Below are 26,339 nucleotides of genomic sequence, written 5' to 3'. Positions count from 1 at the left end.
ATTGTTTTATATACTCAGATAAACGTTAAGACCAAAGCCCTGCCTACCATACTCAAACAAGCCAGGTATGCCAGGTAGAACAAAACAAACACGCTCCCTCTGCATGTCGTGGCCTCTTCCACTTAACAGCGTTGTGACAAACTGAATTGACCAGTACACGTCTTTTTTTATGGGATTTCAGACACTTTGCACCGTGCCATGATATTTTGATATTGTGCTTACATATTGTCATGTAACTGACATTGATTCGCTATTTAATCCATTGTTGTTACTGTTGTTTGGTTAGTTTTCTTGGGACGGCATGTGTTTCTTGGTGTTCCGTAGACCCTGGATGATGAGCCAGTGCCCACAGGGAAGGAGTACCAATGGCAGAACCGCCCTGTCTCAGAGTGGACCAATCAGCAAATCTGTCACTGGTTGATGGGCATGAACATGGACCAATACACGCCTGAGTTCACTGCCAAGGGTGTGGATGGCCATCAGCTCATGCACCTGGACAGTGACAAGTTGAAGGTGAGAGGGCATCGCAAGCAACAAGGCCAAAGAAAATGTAAATGTAGACTCAGCGATATGACATGGATGTAAAAAGCATAGTGGGTCAATTTCTGCAACAACTAAGAGCGTTGAAGCGCAAGGCTTCACTTCTCCAGTGTTTTGGCGCCCTGGCTACCACGCTGTGAACAGTGTGGGAAGGAACTCTTGCACACGCACAGATACCGTGTGAGAGAGAAGTCTTGCATCTCGCTCATCTCAATATCAGTCAGGTTTCTAAGGCCTTGACTGCCTCCTAATGGCCAAACATACACTGGGTGAATTGCACAATAATTCACACTAACACGGTGCATAAGGAAAATTACACATAATAAACAAGAGGATAATTGTCAGATGTTTATATGCATTTCAGAAAGTAGTGTTCTAGAATGTGACCCGTGATGTTTGTCCCGTCAGGCCCTGGGTGTGTCCAGCCAGAGTGACCGGGCCACCATCAAGAAGAAGCTGAAGGACATGAGGAAGACCCAGGAGAAGCTGGAGAAACAGAGGGAGAAAAGGGAGAAGGAGGCACGACGCAGTGGGAGGCTGCCTCCCAACACTGACTCTGTCTGCTGAGCTGCCCTAGAGGTGACCCACTCTCTGTCGTAACATAACCCAATGTCCCTCGAGTGAGGCAGGACATTCAATGACCCCTGTATTTGTTCTGTTTCACCTATAGGCCTGCGTAAGTGCCATCCACTTCACAGTAGTTACTAAGAGGGCACAAGCACAGTCACACACAGTACTGAGACTATAATGGCCAGTAACGATAACGCTAGCATAACAGTGTTGATTTAATGTGCTAATTGGAAGAATCATCTGAAAATAGCCCTATTTGTCATTGGGTTATTCACAAGAACACACAAGCTGGCTCTGCTTTTTAATCAAATCAAACACACTGACAGTCCTGTTTCCAGCAGTATCTGTATCACGTCATCGTTGTGATAGGTTGGGGAAACGGGGATTTCTGAAAGTGATACTGTAATATTGACAAGTGTTGGTGGGGGGATGACCAAGAACAAAACCCAACATGTTTTTTTACCACTATAAAGCTATAGAAGTACTTTTATCCATTTTAAAAGTTTCCAGATATGTAGTTGCAGCATTTGTGCACATTTACCCATACAACAAGTGGAATGAATTCAGTACGGCTTTGTGTTTTTTTTATATTGTATTTTTGCTAGCATAACTTTCCTGTAACCATGTACAGATCTTTTCTTGCAGGAACTTTGTACAGTTATTGAGATAAAAGCACTATATTGTCTTTTAAGCTTCTAAGCGTGAGAAGGTGTGTATACATTGTTTGATTAACTGCATAACTTTTAAAAAATAATTAAGGTTCATCATTTTATATATACTTTTTCTACTAAGTAGAATAGCCACTAGGATGAGAGAATTTTTGCTAAGTGAAAGGAATCAAGTAATGACAACAAACAATGCTGCTGATCCCCTCCGCAACTGTGCCTGTTTCGAGAATGGAGGATGTACTACTCTGTGGTCCTATTGTGCCGAAGAGGTTTATGTGTTGCTGAGATGGTACCAAGACATGCAATATTATTGTACACTGCATGCACTGCTTGCTGACAGGGTGTGGGGGTCCATGGAAGTGTGTGCGCCTGTGACAATAAATCCATTGAATGGTTGGCTGTGTCTGTTGGGTGCATGTTGAGCTTGTCCATACCCAAGCATTTTTTTTCAATGTACATTTTAAATTCAAGAATGATTCGTTTATATTTTGGATGTAAAAACACTAGTTTAATTCCCTCCACTTGTTCTAATACAAAGAGATAGATCTTATTATTCTATTCTTGGTACATATTGTAAAAGCAGCATAAAATAAACAAATTCTCACACCAGATTCTGTTGTGGTTGTATTCTGTGCTTTACTGGGCGGTCTAATGGTTTATGCATTCAAGAGATGGCAGACTGCTAAGTTCAACAAATGGACACTTTAATAGTCAACACAATACATACAAAAGTATGTGGACACCCCTTCAAAAAATGTGTGAATTCAGCTATATCAGCCACACCCGTTGCTGACGTGTATAAAATCGAGCACACAGCCATGCAATCTCCATAGAAAAAAACATTGGCAGTAGAATGGCCTTACTGAAGAGCTCAGTCTCTTACAACGTGGCACCGTCATAGGATGCCACCTTTCCAACAACTCAAATTCCTGCCCTGGTCAACTGTAAGTGCTGTTATTGTGAAGTGGATACGTCTAGGAGCAACAACGGCTCAGCCGCGAAGTGGTAGATCATACAAGCTCACAGAACGGGAATGCCGATTGCTGAAGCACGTAGCCCGTAAAAATTGTCCATCCTCAGTCGAATCTTGGTTTGGCGGATGCCAGAACGCTTTGCCTGCCCCCAATGCAGTGCCAAGTGTAAAGTTTGGTGGAGGAATAATGGTCTGGAGCTGTTTTTCATAGTTTGGGCTAGGCCCCTTAGTTCCAGTGAAGGGAAATCTTAACTCTACAGCATACAATGACATTCTGTGCTTCCAACATTGTGGCAACAGTTTGGAGAAGGCCCTTTCCTGTTTCAGCATGACAATGCCCCCGTGCACAAAGCGAGGTCCATACAGAAATGGTTTGTCGATGTCGGTGTGGAAGAACTTGACTGGCCTGCACAGAGCACCGACCTCAACCCCATCGAACACCTTTGGGATGAATTGGAACGCCGACTGCGAGCCAGGCCAAATCCCCCAACATCACTAATGCTTTTGTGACAATTTAAGCAAGTGCCCGCAGCAATGTACCAACATCTAGTGGAAAGCCTTCCCAGAAGAGTGGAGGCTATTATAGCACCAAAGGGGAGACCCACTCCATATTAAATGCACATGATTTTGGAATGAGATGTTTGACATATACACTACGTCAATGAAACCACATTGTACTTCAAACGTATCTCAGTGTCTGGAACAAGTTCTATATCTGTATTTATTGCCTCTCCCGTCATGTATAGCTAATATATGCCAGGGATCATGAATTATTATTTTGTTTTTGAGAGAGAGGATGGTCAGGGGGCCAGAACATAATTTGTAGGCTGCAAGAAGCCCAAACAGATATGTTTGACTAAAACAGCACTGAAAAGTTACATCCTAAGTGATAAAGTAGATCATACACATTAATGAAATTTTTTCATATCATACGTCACCATTTTAACAAAGCAACACTTCCAGAAGGGGTTCATACAATAGTCATGAGAAACACTAACTCACTTCTTTGAAAAATTGCATATTTAGACTGTCAAGGAACTATTGATCAAATTTTTTTTTTTTACTTTGATCTTTAACTTAGTACATAATGTATGTATCTTGGCCTAGAAACTACGGAATGTTGTCATGTCTTTGGGCTCTTTGCTTGGAATACACCAGTCGTCTGCCTCATGCATGGTCTTGTAGTGCTTCCAGGCTGACTTGTTGTAGACAGGAAGCCTCTCGATGGACTCCGTGGACAATGCCTGCACAATTGTAGATTGAATGAGTCTTTTGAAAAATATGAATACTTTGTATACAATATGCTTAAAAAAGTCTCATTTGTTGACTTTTTTGTGACTTACCCGGATATATATCACAGCATCGGTGCCATAGCCCTCCAGGGAGTACAGCTTCAAATCACCTTGAAAGTACCTGGCATATAATCGGGAGATGGGAAGGCCGTACCCGTAGCCAGCCTACAACAGAACAGATAAGAGAAAGCTTATAGTAGTGAAATAAGTATCAATAGTATGTGCTGACTCCATGTTATAAAGTGAAAGGACTCACCAGAGGGCTGCGTTGGCCATCCATGCTGGGTGGGGGGGGCGGTGGAGTAGGTGTAGGTGAACAGCCTCTCGATCTTCCTCAGGGGAACCCCTCCTCCGCGATCGCTCACCTGGAAGAGTAAATGACACCGATCAGAAAGAGATGCACCGATCAGCCTCCTCTATGGTGTCTTTAGCCATATAAGAGTGGTTAAATGAGAAGCAGCACTGTAAAGTAGTTGTACCTTGACTGTCAGGTCTTCACTCCCCAGGGCAACCTGGACATGTACAGAAGGATAGTCCATGGAATCTTCATACAACTCCATGGTGGCTCTCATGGCATTCTGAAGAGATCAAATCCACATTTAAGGTTACATTTTTTTTCTCAGAACTTGAAAACTTAAGCTCATAAGTAATGAACTGTGAAGTGAAAAAAATAAAGGCATACCTTGAAAAGTTCAAATACCATGTGGTAAAGATGGGATGGCACATACCCAAGAGTTACAGGTTTTCCATCTTTTACTGTAGAGACAATTGGAAACTAAGAGATACAACAACTTCTGAAAATATAAGTTAAGGTAGTCTATAATATTATCACAAGTCACCAAGTTTATAAATACACATAAGTCGGCAATGAAATACAAACATTTACCATTGAATTCTTCCAGTACCAACTCTGGAGAGTTCATGTAATACCGATCACAAAGGTTTGCCTTAAACAAAAGGTATTTAAAGATCCCTGGCTGCACAAACTAGTCTCAGAGTATTGAATATTAATCTGTAATACTCCTCAGCACCCCTCACAGATGATCCCGCAGGTGAAGAAGCCAGATGTGGAGGTCCTGGGCTGGCGTGGTTACACGTGATCTGCTGTTGTGAGGCCGGTTGGACGTACTGCCAAATTCTCTAAAATGACGGAGGCGGCTTATGGCAGAGAAATTAACATTCAATTATCTGCCAACATCTCTGGTGGACATTCCTGCAGTCAACATGCCAATTGCACACTCCCTCAAAACGTGAGACATCTGTGGCATTGTGTTGTGTGATAAAACTGCACATTTTAGAGTGGCCTTTCATTGTCTCCAGCACAAGGTGCACCTGTGTAATGATCATGCTGTTTAATCAGCTTCTTAATATGCCACACCTATCAGGTGGATGGATTATCTTGGCAAAAGGAGAAATGCTCACTAACAGGTTATAGAACATTTCTATGATCTTTTATTTCAGCTCATGAAACATGGGACCAACACTTTACATGTTGAGTTTATAATTTTGTTCAGTATATAATATATTACACTTGATCTTTCTTGAATAAGTTCCTCCAGTTCTTTTTGTTTTCCCTCTAACTTATTCTGTGCCTCTATGGTACAGTTTTTATTGCCATCTATCTGTACTGTTAGTGCCTCTATTTCCTTTGTTTATTATGAAATCTTTTGACCTAAATTGCTTTTGTTTTAAAGACAAGTATTGAAATGCATGGCCTCTAAAGGCACATTTAAAAGCGTTGCATACAATAAGGGGACCTCCAACTATCTTTGTGGTACTATTTGAAATGTGAAATATATTTTTTCCCCCTTTTAGTACATTATCAGCCAAAACATGACACCCACCCTGTATTCAAGAGCATGTTGTCTCAACCGATGGCGGGCACAACACAAAAACCTCATAAAATAGGGTCTAAGTTACAACATACAGTGGCTTGCGAAAGTATTCACCCCCTTGGCATTTTTCCTATTTTGTTGCCTTACAACCTGGAATTAAAATAGATTTTGGGGGGGGGTTCTATCATTTGATTTACACAACATGCCTACCACTTTGAAGATGCAAAATATTTTCTCTTATGAAACAAACAAGAAATAAGACAAAAACTTGAGCGTGCATAACTCTTCACCCCCATAACTAGTCAATACTTTGTAGAGCCACCTTTTGCAGCAATTACAGCTGCAAGTCTCTTGGGGTATGTCTCTGTAAGCTTGGCACATCTAGCCACTGGGATTGTTGCCCATTCTTCAAGGCAAAACTGCTCCAGCTCCTTCAAGTTGGATGGGTTCCGCTGGTGTACAGCAATCTTTAAGTCATACCACAGATTCTCAATTGGATTGAGGTCTGGGATTTGACTAGGCCATTCCAAGACATTTAGATGTTTCCCCTTAAACCACTCAAGTATTGCTTTAGCAGTATGCTTAGGGTCATTGTCCTGCTGGAAGGTGAACCTCCGTCCCAGTCTCAAATCTCTTGAAGACTGAAACAGGTCTTCCCTCAAGAATTTCCCTATATTTAGCGCCATCCATCATTCCTTCAATTCTGATCAGCTTCCCAGTCCCTGCCGATGAAAAATATACCCACAGTATGCTGCCACCACCATGCTTTACTGTGGGGATGATGTTCTCGGGGTGATGAGCGGTGTTGGGTTTGCGCCAGACATGTTTTCCTTGATGGCTAAATAGCTCAATTTTAGTCTCATTTAACCAGAATACCTTCTTCCATATGTTTGGGGAGACTCCCACATGCCTTTTGGCGAACACCAAACGTGTTTGCTTATTTTTTTCTTTAAGCAATGGCTTTTTACTGGCCACTCTCCCGTAAAGCCCAGCTCTGTGGAGTGTACGGCTTAAAGTGGTCTTATGGACAGATACTCCAATCTCCGCTGTGGAGCTTTGCAGCTCCTTCAGGGTTATCTTTGGTCTCTTTGTTGCCTCTCTGATTAATGCCCTCCTTGCCTGGTCCGTGAGTTTTGGTGGGCGGCCCTCTCTTGGCAGGTTTGTTGTGGTGCCATATTCTTTCCATTTTTTAATAATGGATTTAATGGTGCTCCGTGGGATGTTCAAAGTTTCAAATATTTTTTTTATAACCCAACCCTGATCTGTACTTCTCCACAACTTTGTCCCTGACCTGTTTGGAGAGCTCCTTGGTCTTCATGGTGCCGCTTGCTTGATGGTGTCCCTTGCTTAGTGGTGTTGCAGACTCTGGGGCCTTTCAGAACAGGTGTATATATACACTGAGATCATGTGACACTTAAATAAAGTCCAACTGTGTGCAATCTAACTAATTATGTGACTTCTGAAGGTAATTGGTTGCACCAGATCTTATTTAAAGGCTTCATAGCAAAGGTGGTGAATACATACGCACGCACCCCTTTTCCATTGTTTATTTTTTTGATTTCACTTCAACAATTTGGACTATTTTGTGCATGTCCATTACATGAAATCCAAATAAAAATCAATTTAAATTACAGGTTGTAATGCAACAAAATAGGAAATATGCCAAGGGGGTGAATGCAAGGCACTGTATGCAAATATGAAAAAAATAAGAGTTAATGTGTCTTTAGCTAATTTATATAAGGTTAGAAAATGACATTCGATTTTTTTTAAATGTGTAAAAAAATATATATTAAATAGTTTGTAAGCTTTTAAATTATATCAAACACAACCTTTTATATTTTCCAGTGATGAAGACATGCATGTCTCATGTGATGGTGAGGCATGCAAAATGGGTCAACTTTTAACGACTTATCTCCTGAATGTTTTGTCATTCATGTCCAAAAAGTCCCCTATCTGACCACTTCTTCCATAGGCAAACATGTATGGAAAGTTTTGTTTAAATCAAAAGAAATTCTGTCAAAAAAGTTATTGAATTCAAATGGATTTACTCTGCTATAACAAGTGACATACTCACTGTGCTGGTTAAGCAGCATCCTAATAGATATTCTGCTCATGTAGAAGCGATCCAGGAAATACTGAACGTTCTGGCTGACGATGGGGTCTGTGCCATAGGTCTCCTTGTACTCCACAACCCCCTGGGCCATAGTCGGGATGACGTCATTGTGACGGTTTCGGATCTTTATAACAGCATCAGTGAAACTGTGTGAAAACCGAGACCAAAGGAATTATGATCCACAGGAGGAATCGGCCTACAATTACAGTGATGTGTTCATCCACAGGAGGAATGGGCCTACAACATACCGCTTTACTTATTGCATATGTATATACTGTATTCTAGTCAATGCCACTTCGACATTGCTCGTCCTAATATTTACATATTTCTTAATCCCATTCTTTTACTTTTAGATTTGTGTGTATTGTTGTGAATTGTTAGATACTACTGCACTGTTGGAACTAGGAACACAAGCATTTCGCTACAGCCGCAATAACATCTGCAAAAGGGGCCATCTTGATTTGATTTTAATAACGAAACGCAATCATCATCTTACTCATGTGTGACTTTCTCATCATCAGCATCTTTCTCCTTGAACTCCATAATGTCTTGAAGACTTTGCATGTACCTAAAAAAAAAAGAAAATGATCTCATACATTGGTGATGTTATTTATAGGCCTGTTGGAACATGCATAACAGAAGATGGGGGTTTAGCTTGGTGGAATCAGCCTGAATGCTGCGTTCACCATTCTGTTTTACTGAAGTGAAATAGAACGGTAAACGCAGCGATCAGGCTGGTTCCCCCCGGCTAGATGGGAGTGAGCTAGGCCTAAAATAAAGTGTACTCACCAGCTCTGGACCAACCGGACTGATGGAGTCTTCAGCAGATGATCTGGTAACAACTTGATCTCCTTCATTATGTTTGCCAACCTCACAGGTAGCTCCTGTCTCAGGAATGTAAACGATGTTCTCTCACATGCATTTTCACCAGACCCTGAATGTGAAACAGAACAAACATGACTGATAGGTTAGTTAGATGAAATATATGAAACAGGTGAAGAAGCTATATAAAACAGTACCAGTCAAAAGTTTGGACATTCTTGGCATTCTCTACCAGCTTTTTTTATAATTTATTTTATTTAACCAGGCAAGTCGGTTAAGAACAAAATCTTATTTACAATGACAACTTACCCCGGCCAAACCCTAACCCGGATGACGCTGGGCCAATTGTGCACCGGCCTATGGGACTCCCAATCACGGCCGGTTGTGATACAGCCTGGAATCGAACCAGGGTCTGTAGTGATGCCTCTAGCATAGAGATGCAGTGCCTTAGACTGCTGCACCACTCGGGAGCTGGAATGTTTTTTCCAACAGTCTTGAAGGAGTCCCCACATATGCTGTGCATTTGTTGGCTGCTTTTCCTTCACATCTGATGCAGCACTCCATTACTCTCCTTCTTGGTCAAATGGCCCTTACACAGCATGGAGGTGTGTTGGCTCATTGTCCTGTTGAAAAACAAATGATAGTCCCACTAAGACAGGATGGCGTATCAATGCAGATCATCCGTTCACCTACTCTGCATCTCACAAAGACACGGCGGTTGGAACCAAAAATCTCAAATTTGGACTCATTAGACCAAAGGACAGATTTCCACCAGTCTAAAGTCCATTGCTTCGGTTTCTTGACACAAGCAAGCCTCTTCTTATTAGTAGTGGTTTCTTTAAAGCAATTCGACCATGAAGGCCTGATTCACACAGTCTCCTCTGAACAGTTGATGTTGAGATGTGTTCGTTACTTGAACTCTGTAGCATTTATTTGGGCTGCAATTTCTAGGGCTGGTAACTCTAAAGAACTTATCCTCTGCAGCAGAGGTAACTCTGGGTCTTCCTTTCCTGTGGCGGTCTTCATGAGACCCCTTTATGATTTTTGTGACTGCACTTGAAGAAACTTTCAAAGTTCTTGAAATGTTCCGCATTAACTGACCTTCATGTCTTAAGTAATGATGGATTGTTTTTTCTTTGCTTATTTGAGCTGTTCTTGCCATAATATGGACTTGGTCTTTTACCAAATAGGGCTATCTTCTATATACCATCCCTACCTTGTCACAACACAACTGAATGGCCCAAACGCATTAAGAAGGAAATAAATTCCGCAAATGAACTTTTATCAAGGCACATCTGTTAATTGAAATGCATTCCAGGTGACTACCTCATGAAGCTGGTTGACAGAATTCCAAGAGTGTGCAAAGCTGTCATCAAGGTAAAGGGTGGCTTCTTTGAAGAATCTCAAATATAAAATATATATGTGGACACACCTTCAAATGAGTAGATTCTGCCATTTTGGCCACAACCGTTGCTGACAGGTGTATAAAATCTAGCACACAGCCATGCAATCTCCATAGTAAAACATTGGCAGTAAAATGGCCTTACTTAAGAGCTCAGTGACTTTCAACGTGGCACCGTGATAGGATGCCACCTTTCCAACAAGTCAGTTGGTCAAATCTTTACCCTGGAAGTGCTGTTATTGTGAAGTGGAAATGTCTAGGAGCAACAACGGCTCAGGCACAAATTGGTAGGCCACACAAGCTCACAGAAAGGGACCACCACGTGCTGAAGCGCATAAAAATCGAGTGGTGTAAAGCTCGCCGCTATTGGACTCTGGAGTAGTGGAAATGCGTTCTTTGGAGTGATGAATCACGCGTCACCATCTGGCAGTCCAACAGACGATACCAGGAGTACGCTACTGGCCCGAATGCATAGTGCCAATTGTAAAGTTTGGTGGAGGAGGAATAATGGTCTGGGGCTGTTTTTCATGGTTCGGGCTAGGCCCCTTAGCTCCAGGGAAGGGAAATCTTAACGCAACAACATACAATGACATTCTAGACAATTCTGTGCTTCCAACATTGTGGCAACATTTTGGGGAAGGCCCTTTCCTGTTTCAGCATGACAATGCCCCTGTGCACAAAGCGAGGTCCATACAGAAATGGTTTGTTGAGATTGGTGTGGAAGAACTTGACTGGCCTGCACAAAGCCCTGACTTCAACCCCATCAAACACCTTTGGGATGAATTGGAGCGCCGACTGCGAGCCAGGCCTAATCGCCCAACATCACTAATGCTCTTGTGGCTGAATGGAAGCAAGTCCCAGCAGCAATGTTCCAACATCTAGTGGAAAGCCTTCCCAGAAAAGTGGAGGCTGTTATTGCAGCCAAGGGGGGACCTACTCCATATTAATGCCCAAGATTTTGGAATGAGATGTTCGACGTGCAGGTGTACATACTTTTGGTCATGTAATGTAATGTAATATATATATATATATATATATATACACACATACATACACACACACACACACATATATATATATACAGTGCATTCGAAAAGTATTCAGACCCCTTTACTTTTTCCACATTTTGTTACATTACAGCCTTGTTCTAAAATTGATTAAATACATTTTTTTTTAAATCCTCATCAATCTACACACAATATCCCATGATGACAAAGCAAGAACCGGTTTTAAGAAATGTTTGTAAATGTATTAAAAATTTAAATAATACCTTATTTACATAAGTATCCAGACCCTTTGCTATGAAACTCGATATTGAGCTCAGGTGCATCCCGTATCCATTGATCATCTTTGAGATGTTTCCACAACTTGACTGCAGTCCACCTGTGGTAAATTCAATTAATTGGACATTATTTGGAAATACGGAGCAAAAACCAAACCATTAGGTTGAAAGAATTGTCCGTAGAGCTCCTAAACAGGATTGTGTAGAGGCACAGATCTGAGGAATGGTACCAAAACATTTCTGTAGCATTGAAGGTCCCCAAGAACACAGTGGCTTCTATCATTCTTAAATGGAAAAGGTTTGGAACCACCAAGATTCTTCCTAGAGCTGGCCGCCCAGCCAAACTGAGCAATCGGGGGAGAAGGGCCTTGGTCAGGGAGGTGACCAAGAACCCGATGGTCACTCTGACAGAGGTTCAGAGAACCTTCCAGAAGGACAACTATCTCTGCAGCAGTGCACCAATCAGGCCTTTATGGTAGAGCGGCCAGACGGAAGCCACTCCTCAGCAAAAGGCACATGACAACCCTTTGAGTTTGCCAAAAGGCACCTAAAGACTCTCAGACCATGAGAAACAATATTTTCTGGTCTGATGAATACAAGATTGAACTCTTTGGCCTGAATGCCAAGCGTCACATCTGAAGGAAACCTGGCACCATCCCTATGGTGAAGCCTGGTCAGAGAGATCCTTGATGAAAATCTGCTTCAGAGCGCTCAGGACCTCAGACAGGGGAGAAGGTTTACCTTCCAACAGGACAACGACCCTAAGCACACAGCCAAGATAACACAGGAGTGGCTTCGGGAACAAGTCTTTGAATGTCCTTGAGTGGCCCAGCCAGAGCCGGACTTGAACCCGATCAAACATCTCTGGAGAGACCTGAAAATAGCTTTGCAGCAACGCTTCCCATCCAAACTGACAGAGCTTGAGATGATGTGCGACGGGATTGGGCCAGCCAGAGATGGCGCCCAGAGGTAACCACCTGCACCATGGCCCGTGGTGACGAGACACCTCCATCACTTCCCAGAGGAGCTCCTATGTGGCCTCGTGCAGCCAGGAAAACATGGTCTGCAGGTAGGCCTGCAGCAGCATGGCCGCGTTGGTAAGGCCAAGAGTGCAGAGGGACCCATATGTGGCGATCACCAGTTGATGTCCAGTGCAGTGGCTACCCAAGTGAGTAGGCTCCTCATAGCCTCTCGAGCTGCTGTGCCAAGCTTGTAGCGTCATACCCAAGAAAACTCGAGGCTCTAATCGCTGCCAAAGGTGCTTTTAAAGGGTCTGAATACTCATGTAAATGTCAGCAGTTTTTTATTGCATTATGGGGTATTATGTGTATTATGTGTAGATTGTAAATCCATTTTAGAGTAAGGCTGTAATGTAACAAAATATGGAAAAGGCAAAGGGGTCTGAATACATTCTGAATGCACTGTGTGTGTGTGTGTGTGATATATATATATATTTATAGTGTACAAAACATTATAAACACCTGCTCTTTGCATGACAGACTATCCAGGTGAAAGCTATGATCCTTTTTAATGTCACCTGTTAAATCCACTTCAATCAATGTAAATGAAGGTGAGGAGTCTATTAATCCTTGTTATTAATCCTTGAGGCATGGACTGTGTGTGTGCTCATTCACCCTCTGAATGGCAAGACAAAAGATCTAAGTGCCTTTGAACGGGGTAGGTGCCAGGCGCACTGGTTTGTGTCAAGAACTGCAACGCTGCTGTGTTTTTCACGCTCAACAGTTTCCCATGTGTATCAAGAATGGTACACCACCCAAAGGACATCCAGCCAACTAGACAACTGTGGGAAGCATCGGAGTCAACATGGGCCAGCATCCCTATGGAACGCTTTCAAGACCTTGTAGAGTCCACGCCCTGGCGAACTGAGGCTGTTGTGAGAGCATGAGGGGGTGCAACTCAATATCAGGAAGGTATGGCTAATGTTTTGTACACTGTGTATAGCCTGCCCTGCTACGTGCCACATGTCACAATGATGTTAGCAATCAGTTGACTAGAAGCATTGAGATTCAAGTCCGCTTACCGAAGTCCAAGAATTGTTTCATTGAGTGGTGAAGGGGAAAATCTGGAGTAGTAATCAATATGCTTTCTCATGGAGGAGGCGTTGCTCATCAAGGCGCTTACGATCCTCATTTTGACCGATTTAGCTCACATTCAGTTGATAAACAAAAGTGGATCGAAATTATTCAGTTCACGCCGTTCAACAGCTGCTTGCCCAATATTGTTGACAGTGCGGAATGTAGCTAGCCTTCATCACCTACTGTTAGCTAGTTTACCTAGCTTTCATGAATTTCGTTTCCAACCATAACGGTCCACAAAGTAAATTACGTTAGTTTACAATATATTTACACAAACTAGCCAGCTGATTTGGTTCAATTTGCAGGATTATTTATCTAGCGTGCTGGAGCACGTCTTCATTCAAGTCGACTGGAACTGGTTCGTAACAGTTCCTAGAAACAAAGTTACTTTGCTTCAAACATATTTGTACGTTTGACTTATCATACTGTCTAAGTGAAACCATATAGCTTTAAGAATCATAATTCGTTTTCTTGCGCTAACTTGCATGCTAGTAGTCAAAACAAACACGAGCTTTCTTATCGGTCCTTGACTTCACACGTACGTCACTTTAGTAGGCACGTAGAAGTGCCTGTTTTCAATGAGCCTGAGATATTTAGAGACATGCTATGCCCACGCTACTCACAAAGGGATGTGGAAACTGAGCTGCACTTACTAACCTCCTACCAAATGTAAAACCATATTAGAGACACATATTTCCCTCAGATTACACAGACCCAAAACAAATCCAATTTTGATAAACGCCCTTGTCTATTTGGTGAAATACCACAGTGTGCAATCATAGCAGCAGTATTTGTGACCTGTTGACACAATAAAATGGCAAGCAGTGAAAGTGAAAGGGGGTTATGTTTCACTATATGGATCACTCCAATATATTGGTATCACTCCGTGGCGGAGAGATAAACCCGAGGTGAGGATTTACATATTTACTCCAGGTGTACACCTGTGTCACGGCTGGGGTCCGCCCCTATAAATAGACCCCATGGCCGCTACACACATTCTCTTTCACTTTCTCGGCGGACATCCGTATGGTTTGAGATACAAACTTTCTGACTTTCGCTTAGTAAGTGTAATATCTTGGTGGAAGTATACTTACCGGACGTGCTATCTTGTCCCAGACCTGCTGTTTTCAACTCTCTAGAGACAGCAAGAGTGGTAGAGATACTCTGAAGGATCGGCTATGAAAAGCCAACTGACATTTTCTCCTGAGGTGCTGACCTATTGCACCCTCTACAACCACTGTGATTATTATTATTTGACCCTGCTGGTCATCTATGAACATTTGAACACTTTGGTCATGTTCTGTTATAATCTCCACCCGGCACAGCCAGGGAAGAGGACTGGCCACCCCTCATAGCCTGGTTCCTCTCTAGGTTTCTTCCTAGGTTCCGGCCTTTCTAGGGAGTTTTTCCTAGTCACCGTGCTTCTACACCTGCATCGCTTGCTGTTTGGGGTTTTGGGCTGGGTTTCTGTACAGCACTTTGTGACATCAGCTGATATAAGAAGGGCTTTATAAATGAATTTGACTGGTTGATTGATTGGCTGTTTGCAGCCTGTAGCAGCTGGCCACATGGCCAGCCCTCTTGAGTGCTCCACTCGCTGCGTGCAGTTGATCTGTAATCTTCCGCCCGTGTTTCATTAGCATTACACTACGACTCCGTGTGCATTAATATATTGGTGGCTATTACTGCCACGAACTGTAATATACCTTGCACAACTTGCCGACTGGCTTGGTCTATGTGTGTTGTGAATTGGTTTAACATGCTTCTGCTCTCTGCTAATTATCCTGCAGGGTTTTTTCTTGTTCTTTCCCCTGCAGATTGTGAGTATCGTGGTGGGCTTTCCACTACGTTGAGACATTAACTTTGGAGTTCCTTAAAGGGCGTTACTCCATATGGTTCTGTTTTTACTGCTTGGATATTAAACCGGTAGGTAATATTGCAGGTGGCGTAAAACAAATAAATCAAAATCCATTACCTGGTTGCTGTTTTTTGTCTGCCTGTTTTTCCCACACGGGTCTTCCCCGGTTTTTGTCACCACCATAGGGACGTGCCTGGGAGACCCAGGTGCTTGGTTACATGGACCTGAGGGATGCATACATCCATGTGCCTGTTCACCCAGCTCATTGGCAGTACCTCCGATTCACTTTCAAAGGGACAACTTACAAATTCATGGTTTTTCCCTTCGGCCTCTCCTTGGCACCCCGCACTTTCACAAAGTGCATGGACGCTGTCCTGGCACCTCTCACGTCCTGAGGATTGTTGATCCTCAATTACCTGGACGATTGGCTGATTTGTGCCCCGACCAGGACCCAGGTTCTGTCAGACAGAGACGTGCTCCTGACCCACATCGACAGGCTGGGCATTACTGTAAACGACAAGAGTCATCTGACGCACACCCAGAGGGTGGCCTTCATTGGCATGGAACTGGACTCAGTCCTCATGAGAGCACGCCTGCCCACCAGAAGGGTTCAGGGTATCTTATCTTGCCTCGACCACTTTCGGCAGGGGTGGGTGGTATCCGCCCTGACCTGCCAACGCCTGTTGGGCTTACTGACGGCGGCCTCGTTGCTGAGTCCTCTAGGCCTGCTCCATCTCCGGCCTCTTCAATGGTGGTTCAACTCCCACCGGCTGCACCTGAAGCGCCACTGTCACCGCCAGCTGCGGGTGACCACACAGGGCCTCAGGGCATTGTTGAGGTGGCGCTGTCACTCCTTTCTCTCAGGTGGAGTAGAGATGCTGAGGATGTGCAGCCGGGAGCTGGTCAGCACAGACGCCTCCCATTGGCTGGGGGGGTGTGACCAAGGGCAGGTCGGCCAGCGGCTGTTGGCTACCCCCTTGGAGCGGCAGGCACATCAATTCACTACAGCTCTGAGCTGTACTGCTGGCCCTGCGGTCTTTCCTTTCACATCTGAAAGGAAGACATGTCCTGGTGAGAACAGACAACACCACAGTGGTGGCTAACATCAACCATCAGGGTGGACTGAGGTCCCACTGCCTCAATCTTATAGCACGGGAGCTCCTTCTCTGGGCTCAGGGAAGTCTAGCGTCTCTACGCGCAGCACACGTGCCTGACATCCTGAGTGTGGCAGCGAATTTGCTCTTGAGGGAGGGCCCCGCCACCTTGGGACTGGAGCCTACATCCCCAGGTGGTGTAGCACCTGTGGGACAAGTTTGGTAGGGCGCAGGGGGACCTGTTGCCTCCCTGGACAATGGACAATGGACAATGCACACTGCCCCCTGTAAGGATCTCAATCCCATTGAGCACGTCTGGGACCTGTTGGATCGGAGGGTGAGGGCTAGGGCCATTCCCCCCCGGAAATGTCTGGGAACTTGCAGGTGCCTTGGTGGAAGAGTGGAGCAACATCTGATAGCAAGAACTGGCAAATATGGTGCAGTCCATGAAGAGATGCACTGCAGTACTTAATACAGCTGGTGGCCACACCAGATACTGACTGTTACTTTTGATTTTGAACCCACCGTTTGTTCAGGGACACATTATTCAATTTCTGTTAGTCACATGTCTGTGGATCTTGATATGTTCATACAAATATTTACACATGTTAAGTTTGCCGAAAATAAACGCAGTTGACAGTGAGAGGTTTCTTTTTTTGCTGAGTTTATATCTGGCCTGATCTAATATATTTTGACCATAGACATGTAAAGCACAAGGAGGAAAAGGAGTGAAATACTGGTACAACTTCCATACATTTCTCTATTTATTGCAATTTGCACAGTATTCAAAACATCTGAATTGAGGAATGAATGAATAGCCAGTGATTTACACAATTTCCCCCCCACTTTTGTTTAGGTAGGTCTACTACATTTTTCTCATTGATCACCATTCCATAGCAATATCCCTTTGAATAGCTTCCATATAATGAAGTCTGATACAGAGGCAATCACATAAAACATACATTTAGATTTAAATGTTAATAATAGTTTAGTTGCACCTCTTGTCACAGTGAACCTATGTGAGAACAACCAATTTGGAGTGTCCAAACTCCATCACCTGGACCTGGCCATAACTACAAGTAAACAATGATGCAGGTTATTCATCCACAAGATCCAAATGTTTCTGAAATCTGCATTTTGGTGCATATGTTGTGTCATCTTCAAGACCCACACATCCTTCAAATACAATTAGCTAAACAATAAATCAGCATTTTATTGCTTGTTGGCTCCAGTTGTCCCAGCTGCATTGCTATTAACTGAAGCATATCCCAGTACAGGGGGATAAACAAAGGTATGGTTTGAATCATAGTTTTAACTCAAACTCTTGACATAACTGATTATATCTAATAGCGTGTATTGAAATGACTTTTTTATAATCAAAACAAGTGCAAAGAAATGAGTCCCAATGACAATATTATTTGCTTAATACCTGTAGCTACTTTTGTCTGTGTAGCACTAGAAAATCATCAGTAACATTTGCCCTTACCCTTTGGCCAATGCATTTTTTTAAAGATAATGACTAAAATAAATATACAGTGTGCTAAAGTATTTAAATATATACAAACATACAAAATGTTCCAGTCTATACAGTACAATAGATTGGACAAAACTGACCGCAAAAAAAATATCTTCAGCTAAACATTGGATTGAAACTGTTTATGCTCAAACAAAATAAACAGTATCAAGTGGCAGATAATTTATTTAAAAAGTCCCAATTCAGAAAAAATGAATTGTAATTGGAAATGCTTCTCATTTCCTCAGGATAGGACACAGTTTTGATCTGAGAATCCCTCGGGAGAATAGATAAACGTATATTTTGGAGTTTGCTTCACAAATGCAGTCAATGGAGTTTAGACTGTACAAAATAAATAAGTTCAACGGGTTCGTGACACTGGGATGTTCTGAAAAACGGGAGATTCTGGTCTCTGACAGCATCCCAACAGTCAAATGTCTTATGAGTAGTTCTCATGCTCATTCCAGCTTGTCATCCACTGCTTTTTCTCAAAGGAATCCAGCTTGGCTTTCCTGTCTTTGAACCGATGAGCCTCTTTCCTTATCCGTACAGCATGGTATCTTGGAACGCTGTCATCATGTTCGGAACGTTTGAAAAATCCACACTGGCAAGAGAAAAGCAAAGATAATTATTAATTCTGCATTTTATAGACTTGTATCAACCTGAACGTGCAAATACAACACACATAATGCTCAAGCAAATCAGAGAGGCAATCCAAAGAGTCTTGTGTGAGAGCATGCTTCGCATGGTAAGAGTAGTATTCAAAATAGCATTTCCAAACAGCCAGGCTGACAAAGCAGAAACCTATAAAAATGAAGAAACGTCAAAGCACACAAGAAATAGTGGTTGATAGGTGTGAAATGTAGTAAAATGTAATAACTGCTCATTTGGGGGGGGACATTGAATGCTGACCTAATTCAAACACACATACATGAACAAATGTCTGAACACCCTATCAAAGCTTGTTGTACATACTCCAATTGGAACAATGATCAATTATAGTACAAACTACATTGGTCTATGTATGTGTCTCTGACTTTTTGCACTCGAGACGTGCGGAAGTAAGCATTTCCTTTAAAGCAAAAGTGAGTTAGTGTTTATTAAGCCCACACGCCATGCTGACTGCAATGCCCATTTTACCCCAGGTCTGAGCGCAGAGATCGGGCACTATGCCTCAGTAGTGAGTTTCTCTTTATCAGAGGCCTGAACATGGATCTGAGCCTTGTGATACGCTGCATCGTACTGGTCTTGTGGGGCTCTCTTGAAGAAGCCACACTAAAGGAGAGCGAGGGTGATGAATCATTGGGAACAATATGAGAACATAGATATACTATAATACTACCTGAATGAATAATGATTCAATGTTGCATGTGTCCACTAATAGCTCAGAGTACAATACAGTGAATATGTTGGTAAATGTGTTGCGGTTGTAGACCATGCCTACCTTCCAGAGTAGAAACACTAACAATGCCAACATCAGAATACCAGCCAGGACAGCCACAAGGATGATCCACCAGGGAACTCCACCATACTGGGTTACTGCCTTCTCTGGAAACACGGTGACTCTCACCTCCATGGGTACAAGAAGAAACGGTCAGTTTATTTCGATTTGTTACACATACATTCTTAAATTGTGTTGATCAGTGAAGGAGTCATTGTGTGAGTGGATGATAACAGATGTCAAGAGTTCTTCTTTGCCACACACCTGAGTCTCAGCATTCCTGAGAACCATATTCTTTGCAGGAGCATCAAGGCTGATGGAAGCTTTCACAATTATATCAAGATAGTTCAACGAGGCATAATTCTGTTTCAAAACAAAGGTTTTCAATGTTAGAAAATGACTGAAATAATTGTGTCTGCTATTTAGGACTATTTTGAGAAGCAAATAGCAACAGGCATGTTGTTTCTCACCTCAAGGAAGGTCGCGTTCCACAGACGGCATCGCAGCGCAATCACTGCACTACTGTCCAAGCCCTGTAGAGGGCACTTGATCACCACACATCTAGCGTCATAGCCATTGCCACACATCTGAGAGGAACATAACCTTTTGTCAGACAGACATGTCATTATTGATCCATTTTTAAATGCAAGTGAAAATGTGTTTACCAAAATCTTGTGCTTTTTTTGGTCCAATAAAGTAATATTGCCTCCAGATTTTTTGCCTCCAACTTCACGCTTTTTCCTAGATGTGCTGGACTCCTAAAAAATACAAAAAAATAAACTCATCACAAGTTAGTGATTCAAACTTGACATTTTAAAATGTCTTAATAACGCTTAATCTCTGGACGATTTTGCTTTTCAACAAATGCATCAAGTACAGTGAAACTTCAGTAGGAAAGTATTACCTGAATGTGTTTGAGAGAGTTGATCTCAGTCTCTGGGGAGCAGGGGATCTCTTCCAGGCCAGTACTGCTGATCTTAACCAGATATAACAGCCATTTCCCATCCACATTCTCTTTGGGCCACTGGATGTTCAACGAGGCTGTGCCAAAGGACTTCAACGGCTTACCCAAATTGATTATCTGGAGGTATAATATTACAAAAATTGACATCACGGTCAAACTCAGACAAAGTGATATTAAGAAACTGTGAGATAAGCAGACAATGACAATTACCTTAAATTCATAATCAATCAAACTGCCGATCTCCTCTTCTGTCTTGATGGCACTCTCTCCTTTCACGTCACCCCCAAAATACACCTGGGATGGTCTCGCAACTCTGATTGATAAACAAACCACATATTAGTGGACTACATTTGTATTTATTATGGATCTCCATTAGCTGCCGCCTGGGGTCCGGCGGAATTAAGGCAGTTATACAATTTTAAAAACATTACAATACATTCATTACAGAATTCACAACACACCAAGTGTGTTCCCTCAGGCCCATACTCCACTACCACATATCTACAACACAAAATATATTTGTTTGTGTGTGTATAGTGCGCATGTTATTGTGTGTATGCATGTGTCTGTGTGTGTTACTTCACAGTCCCCGCTGTTCCATAAGGTGTATTTTTACCTGCTTTTTAAATCTGATTCTACTACTTGCATCAGTTACCTGATGTGGAATAAAGTTCTATGTAGGCATGACTCTATGTACAGTCATGGCCAAAGGTTTTGAGAATGACACAAATATTAATTTCCACAAAGTTTGCTGCTTCAGTGTCTTTAGATATTTTTGTCAGATGTTACTATGGAATACTGAAGTATAATTACAAGCATTTCATAAGTGTCAAAGGCTTTTACTGACAATTACATGAAGTTGATGCAAAGAGTCAATATTTGCAGTGTTGACCCTTCTTTTTCAAGACCTCTGCAATCCGCCCTGGCATGCTGTCAATTAACTTCTGGGCCACATCCTGACTGATGGCAGCCCATTCTTGCATAATCAATGCTTGGAGTTTGTCAGAATTTGTGGGTTTTTGTTTGTCCACCCGCCTCTTTAGGATTGACGACAAGTTCTCAAAGGGATTAAGGTCTGGGGAGTTTCCTGGTCATGGACCCAAAATATTGATATTTTGTTGCCCGAGCCACTTAGTTTTCACTTTTAACTTATGGCAAGGTGCTCCATCATGCTGGAAAAGGCATTGTTCATCACCAAACTGTTCCTGGATGGTTGGGAGAAGTTGCTCTCGGAGGATGTGTTGGTACCATTCTTTATTCATGGCTGTGTTCTTAGGCCAAATTGTGAGTGAGCCCACTCCCTTGGCTGAGAAGCAACCCCACACATGAATGGTCTCAGGATGCTTTACTGTTGGCATGACACAGGACTGATGGTAGCGCTTACCTTGTCTTCTCCGGACAAGCTTTTTTCCGGATGCCCCAAACAATCGGAAAGGGGATTCAGAGAAAATGACTTTACCCCAGTCCTCAGCAGTCCAATCCCTGTACCTTTTGCAGAATATCAGTCTGTTCATGATGTTTTTCCTGGAGAGAAGTGGCTTCTTTGCTGCCCTTCTTGACACCAGGCCATCCTCCAAAAGTCTTCGCCTCACTGTGCGTGCAGATGCACTCACACCTGCCTGCTGCCATTCCTGAGCAAGCTCTGTACTGGTGGTGCCCCGATCCCGCAGCTGAATCAACTTTAGGAGACGGTCTTGGCGCTTGCTGGACTTTCTTGGGCGCCCTGAAGCCTTCTTCACAACAATTGAACCGCTCTCCTTGAAGTTCTTGATGATCCGATAAATGGTTGATTTAGGTGCAATCTTGCTGGCAGCAATATCCTTGCCTGTGAAGCCCTTTTTGTGCAAAGCAATGATGACGGCACGTGTTTCCTTGCAGGTAACCATGGTTGACTGAGGAAAAACAATGATTCCAAGCACCACCCTCCTTTTGAATCTTCCAGTCTGTTATTCGAGCTCAATCAGCATGACAGAGTGATCCCCAGCCTTGTCCTCATCAACACTCACACCTGTGTTAACGAGAGAATCACTGACATGATGTCAGCTGGTCCTTTTGTGGCAGGGCTGAAATGCAGTGGAAATGTTTTTTGGGGATTCAGTTAATTTGCATGGCAAAGAGGGACTTTGCAATTGATTGCAATTCATCTGATCACTCTTCATTACATTCTGGAGTATATGCAAATTGCCATCATACAAACTGAGGCAGCAGACTTTGTGAAAATTAATATTTGTGTCATTCTCAAAACTTTTGGCCACGACTCTAGTACCGTGCGCCTCCATAGTCTGTTCTGGACTGTAAAGAGACCTCTGGTGGCATGTCTTGTGGGGTATGCATGGGTGTCCGAGCTGTGTGCTAGTATTTTAAAACAGACAGCTCGGTACCTTCAGCTTCTCAACATGTCTTACGAAAGCAAGTAATGATGATGTCAATCTCTCTTCCACTTTGAGCCATGAGAGATTGACATGCATGTCATTGATGTTCGCTCTCCGTGTACTTTTAAATAAATCAGATCAAAAAGTATTTTAAATCTAGTTGATGCAGTAGTCAACATGTTAGAAACACTACTTACCCTGCAACAGAAAGTAACAGCTCAATCACAACTTTAGCCTTTGCTTTCACTCTTCCCATTTTGTCCTGTGTACTGGTCCTGAAAGTAGAGAAGTGACACATAAGTGTTTGTTATCCTCTTAAAATGTAATTGCAAAATATAGATTTCCGCCTGAAATAGACATACCCAAAAGTAACTGCTGTTCGTGTGTAATTACATGCTTCTGACATGCAGAAACTTTGTATATTTGGAAAGAAGACATCTGGGAGATGAGGAAATGATTAGAAGATAGATAGTTAACACAAGAACAAGCACACACAAAATACGTTTTTATTGTTATTTTGATGGTCATCTTTCATTGACAAGCTATAAGTGAATTATTGATGGCTAGAGCTGGAAACACATCAGGTGGCTTCCACAACATGTGAACAATATCAGAAAAAAAATAGGCTTGATAGACCTAACAACTAGAAATGGGGAGATGTTGTAGTAAAGTGTTGTCATGTGTGGTCACGGGACGTTTCCAAGTGTCCCTAAACCTCTCCAAAGTGGCATATGTCTGTAAATTAGATAATTCCAGTGCTATTACATATTTGCAATCCCTAAATGCTGTTTGTTCACTATAAAAACAATTTCTACCATATCAACCTCACTTCAAACATTGTGGTGGTGTTATGGGGTATCCAGGGTACATTCCAGTGTCCTTTCAACCTCTCCAAAGTGTCTGAATGTGGTAAGTACACTGTTTTTGCTAAATGGATGTGCCTAAAAGTTATTGGTAACTATAAAAACAACATTTCTACAACACCAACCTCTCTCAAACATTGTGGTGGTGTCGGGGGACATACAAGTGTTTTTTTCAACCTCTCCAAAGTGCCTGAATGTTTAGCCTAGGCATATCCAATGTATTGGTCCCACATTCAAATGAACTGTTTACAAAAACCATATGAAAGCAACATGTATACATAAAAAAATAGATATAAAATGTATTCTGAAACACAAACTTGGTTACACGTGTCCTTCGCTAGAAAATGTGCAAAAATAGAAATAGGCTGAACTATTTATAAATTGCATTCATATTCGTTTTACATCCCAGATGATTCGATTTCACCATAGCTTGTGCATGTCGATAGTCTTTGAAGCGGTCCCTCTCTGCAAGGAAACAAAAAGCGATCTGGCATTTCACCCCCCCGTGTTTTGTGCAATGCTTGCAGTTCTTCCTTTTGTCTTTTGGCATGTGTGTTGGATAGTGGCGCTCACCTTGAGTGTGTGTGTGTGTGGGGGGGGGGGGGGTGTGTCTTGTGATGGTAGTGAGGTTGCTTTGGGCCCCTAATTCAGCCATTTCCAACACCAGCTGCTCTCAGAAGGCCAACTGAGAGAGAGGGGTTTGACCTTTAGCTTTGGCCATCTGCTTGTGGAGAATGAAAGCATTTACTGTAGCAATGTCCACAAAGTGGTAAACAAAAGTCTTATACCACTTCCTGGTAGTAGCCTATCAGAGCATCAGCTAGGTCAACACCCCCCATGCTGTCATTGTAGTCCTTCACAGAAACGGGGATATTCTTCCTCATCCCTGCCCCATTGGCATTTTTCACCCTCCTTGAGACATTGTTGTTATTAAATGCCTTATGCTGTGTGGTGAGCATGGTTACTTCCATAGTGTCTATCCATTTCACAAAAAGCAGCGTATTAGTCCTGATCCAACGTATAGTACCCCTCTTCGCTGTCTTTGTTATGTCGTTTACCTTGGTCTTAGGAAACCCAATTCTGTTAGGATGAATAGTGCCACAAGCCCCCATTTTTTTCTTTTTCAAGAGGTCTATGAAAAGGTCTATGACTAGTACAGAAATTGTCCTCAAAGAGCTTGTACTCACTGCCAAGTAAGAGGAAGTCCATCAGCTGCATGACAGAGTCATAACTAAGGCCCTTCCCAGTGGGTGTGATCACCTTGCCTTCATAGATGAAAAAGTTCCACGTGTAGGCAGATTCTGAATTGGCTAGCACAAAGAGCTTGTAGCCCCATTTGGTCGGCTTATTTTTCATATATTGCTTCAAGCCAATTCGAGTCTTTGAGGCAACCATGCGCTCAACTATATATAGATTTTGAGCAGGCTGGTAATAAGTTTTGCATGCCTCCACCATGTCATGATAAAGGGGCTTGACTCTAGCAAGACAATCATACCCTGCAGCCCCTTTCTTCTGGTCATTCTCCTTTTGTGGGTCACTCATGTGAAGAGCACAGTTGATGGCCAAGAATCGGTTTTCACCTACGATGGAGGTGGGGAACTCGAACCGATAGAGTGGGGACTTGCTCCAGTTGTCAAATAGTCTTGATAACTGTACCAGTCCCATGTAAATCACCAAGGACATGTAGTTGAGCATGTCAGCCATTGTGACAGGTTTCCAAGACATCTTCCTTCCCCCCTGCTGCTTCTTGTCGGTATTACCAATTAGTGTTCCCAGTACAGAGGTGGTAAAGTAGAGCTGAAACAGCTGTAAGGGGGTGTATGTTTCATCACTAACCAACTGTGGGCCTTCAGGTCGTTTGGGTTTAAACCTAAATTGTTCTGGCTCCTCATCATCTTGAAGGACTGTATAGCACCTGTCCTCAGTTGTGCTGCTTCCACTGCCTCTCCCTCTCCCTCTTCTCTGAGGCCTAGATCTCCTCCCTGCCTCCGCACCTCCAGATGAACATGCAGACAGGGGAGTGGTGCCAAGGCCTGCAGTGGGGGTGGTTGAAGAGGAGTGGGGCCTTTGTCGAGTGGTGGATTTAGAACCATCAGACGGGGTAATTGACATAGCAGTGGGGGGTGAAGACCTTGACCGGCTGGGCGCTTGCTGGGAAGGGTGGCTCCCAAACATCATCATGCAAATCCTCTGCATCCTCCATACTGTGGTGACTAAAATAAAGGGATATTTTGTTGATATTTTGTTACCAAATAACATTACTGTAAAGTAAAAACACCAAGCCTAAATTTGATCTGGACAGTGACTCACATAGATGGTGTAAAGCACACACACAATGCAAACAGTAACACTTTGGAGACAAAGGTAGAGGTGAGAACCACAGAGAAAGGGAAAGGAAAAGGGGGATGTCTTCAGCATTAAACCCCTCTGAATAAATAACGGCCATAAGAGTTTTGTGGCCTCTCCAGATTTACAAGGATGAAACTTAGAACAGCAAACAGTTAACTAATATGAAACATAGACAATAACTACTTTGGAATTATATAACATTGAAATTACTTGTTACATAGGCCCATGTAAACTAAATCCAAAGCACAAAAAGCAGACAACTTATAAAAACCGAAATACATATAGTAAATTA

General features: G+C 42.8%; 2 protein-coding genes and 1 pseudogene across 9 annotated transcripts in view; 1 reads left to right on the top strand and 2 right to left on the bottom strand.

Annotated features, from left to right (window-relative positions):
* The window catches only part of LOC106581761 (neurabin-1), a 37,184-nt gene extending 34,795 nt beyond the window's left edge, over positions 1-2,389 (top strand). For all 6 annotated transcript variants that reach the window (XM_045704481.2, XM_045704480.2, XM_014164043.3 and 3 more), the window contains 2 exons: positions 325-513; positions 949-2,389. In XM_045704481.2, coding sequence (XP_045560437.1) covers positions 325-513; positions 949-1,107 — 348 coding nt within the window. In that variant the 3' untranslated portion in view covers positions 1,108-2,389. The remainder of the gene's footprint in view (positions 1-324; positions 514-948) is intronic.
* Positions 2,390-2,465: 76 nt separating this feature from the next.
* LOC106581762 (pyruvate dehydrogenase (acetyl-transferring) kinase isozyme 1, mitochondrial-like) lies at positions 2,466-14,130 on the bottom strand (annotated as a pseudogene). The gene is made up of 11 exons (XR_014382001.1): positions 13,539-14,130; positions 11,486-11,598; positions 9,123-9,436; positions 8,781-8,925; positions 8,488-8,559; positions 7,953-8,137; positions 4,726-4,799; positions 4,523-4,621; positions 4,300-4,408; positions 4,095-4,208; positions 2,466-3,995 (listed from the first exon to the last, which is right to left on the bottom strand). The product of XR_014382001.1 is annotated as a pyruvate dehydrogenase (acetyl-transferring) kinase isozyme 1, mitochondrial-like (transcript).
* Positions 14,131-17,296: 3,166 nt separating this feature from the next.
* The window catches only part of LOC106581763 (integrin alpha-6), a 35,147-nt gene continuing 26,104 nt past the window's right edge, over positions 17,297-26,339 (bottom strand). The window contains exons 18-26 of one of the 2 annotated variants that reach the window (XM_014164046.3): positions 23,033-23,110; positions 20,674-20,776; positions 20,404-20,580; positions 20,165-20,257; positions 19,970-20,086; positions 19,764-19,862; positions 19,503-19,628; positions 19,199-19,333; positions 18,529-18,662 (exon numbers count right to left, since the gene is read on the bottom strand). In XM_014164046.3, the coding sequence (XP_014019521.3) occupies positions 19,226-19,333; positions 19,503-19,628; positions 19,764-19,862; positions 19,970-20,086; positions 20,165-20,257; positions 20,404-20,580; positions 20,674-20,776; positions 23,033-23,110 (901 nt within the window). In that variant the 3' untranslated portion in view covers positions 18,529-18,662; positions 19,199-19,225. Of the gene's footprint in view, positions 18,663-19,198; positions 19,334-19,502; positions 19,629-19,763; positions 19,863-19,969; positions 20,087-20,164; positions 20,258-20,403; positions 20,581-20,673; positions 20,777-23,032; positions 23,111-26,339 lie in introns of both variants that reach the window. The other variant, XM_014164045.3, reaches the window with a different exon arrangement.

This window comes from Salmo salar, chromosome 21, assembly GCF_965601325.2.
Source record: "Salmo salar chromosome 21, fSalSal1, whole genome shotgun sequence".
NCBI lineage: Eukaryota > Metazoa > Chordata > Actinopteri > Salmoniformes > Salmonidae > Salmo > Salmo salar.
This window is presented reverse-complemented; position numbering and strand designations above follow the sequence as displayed.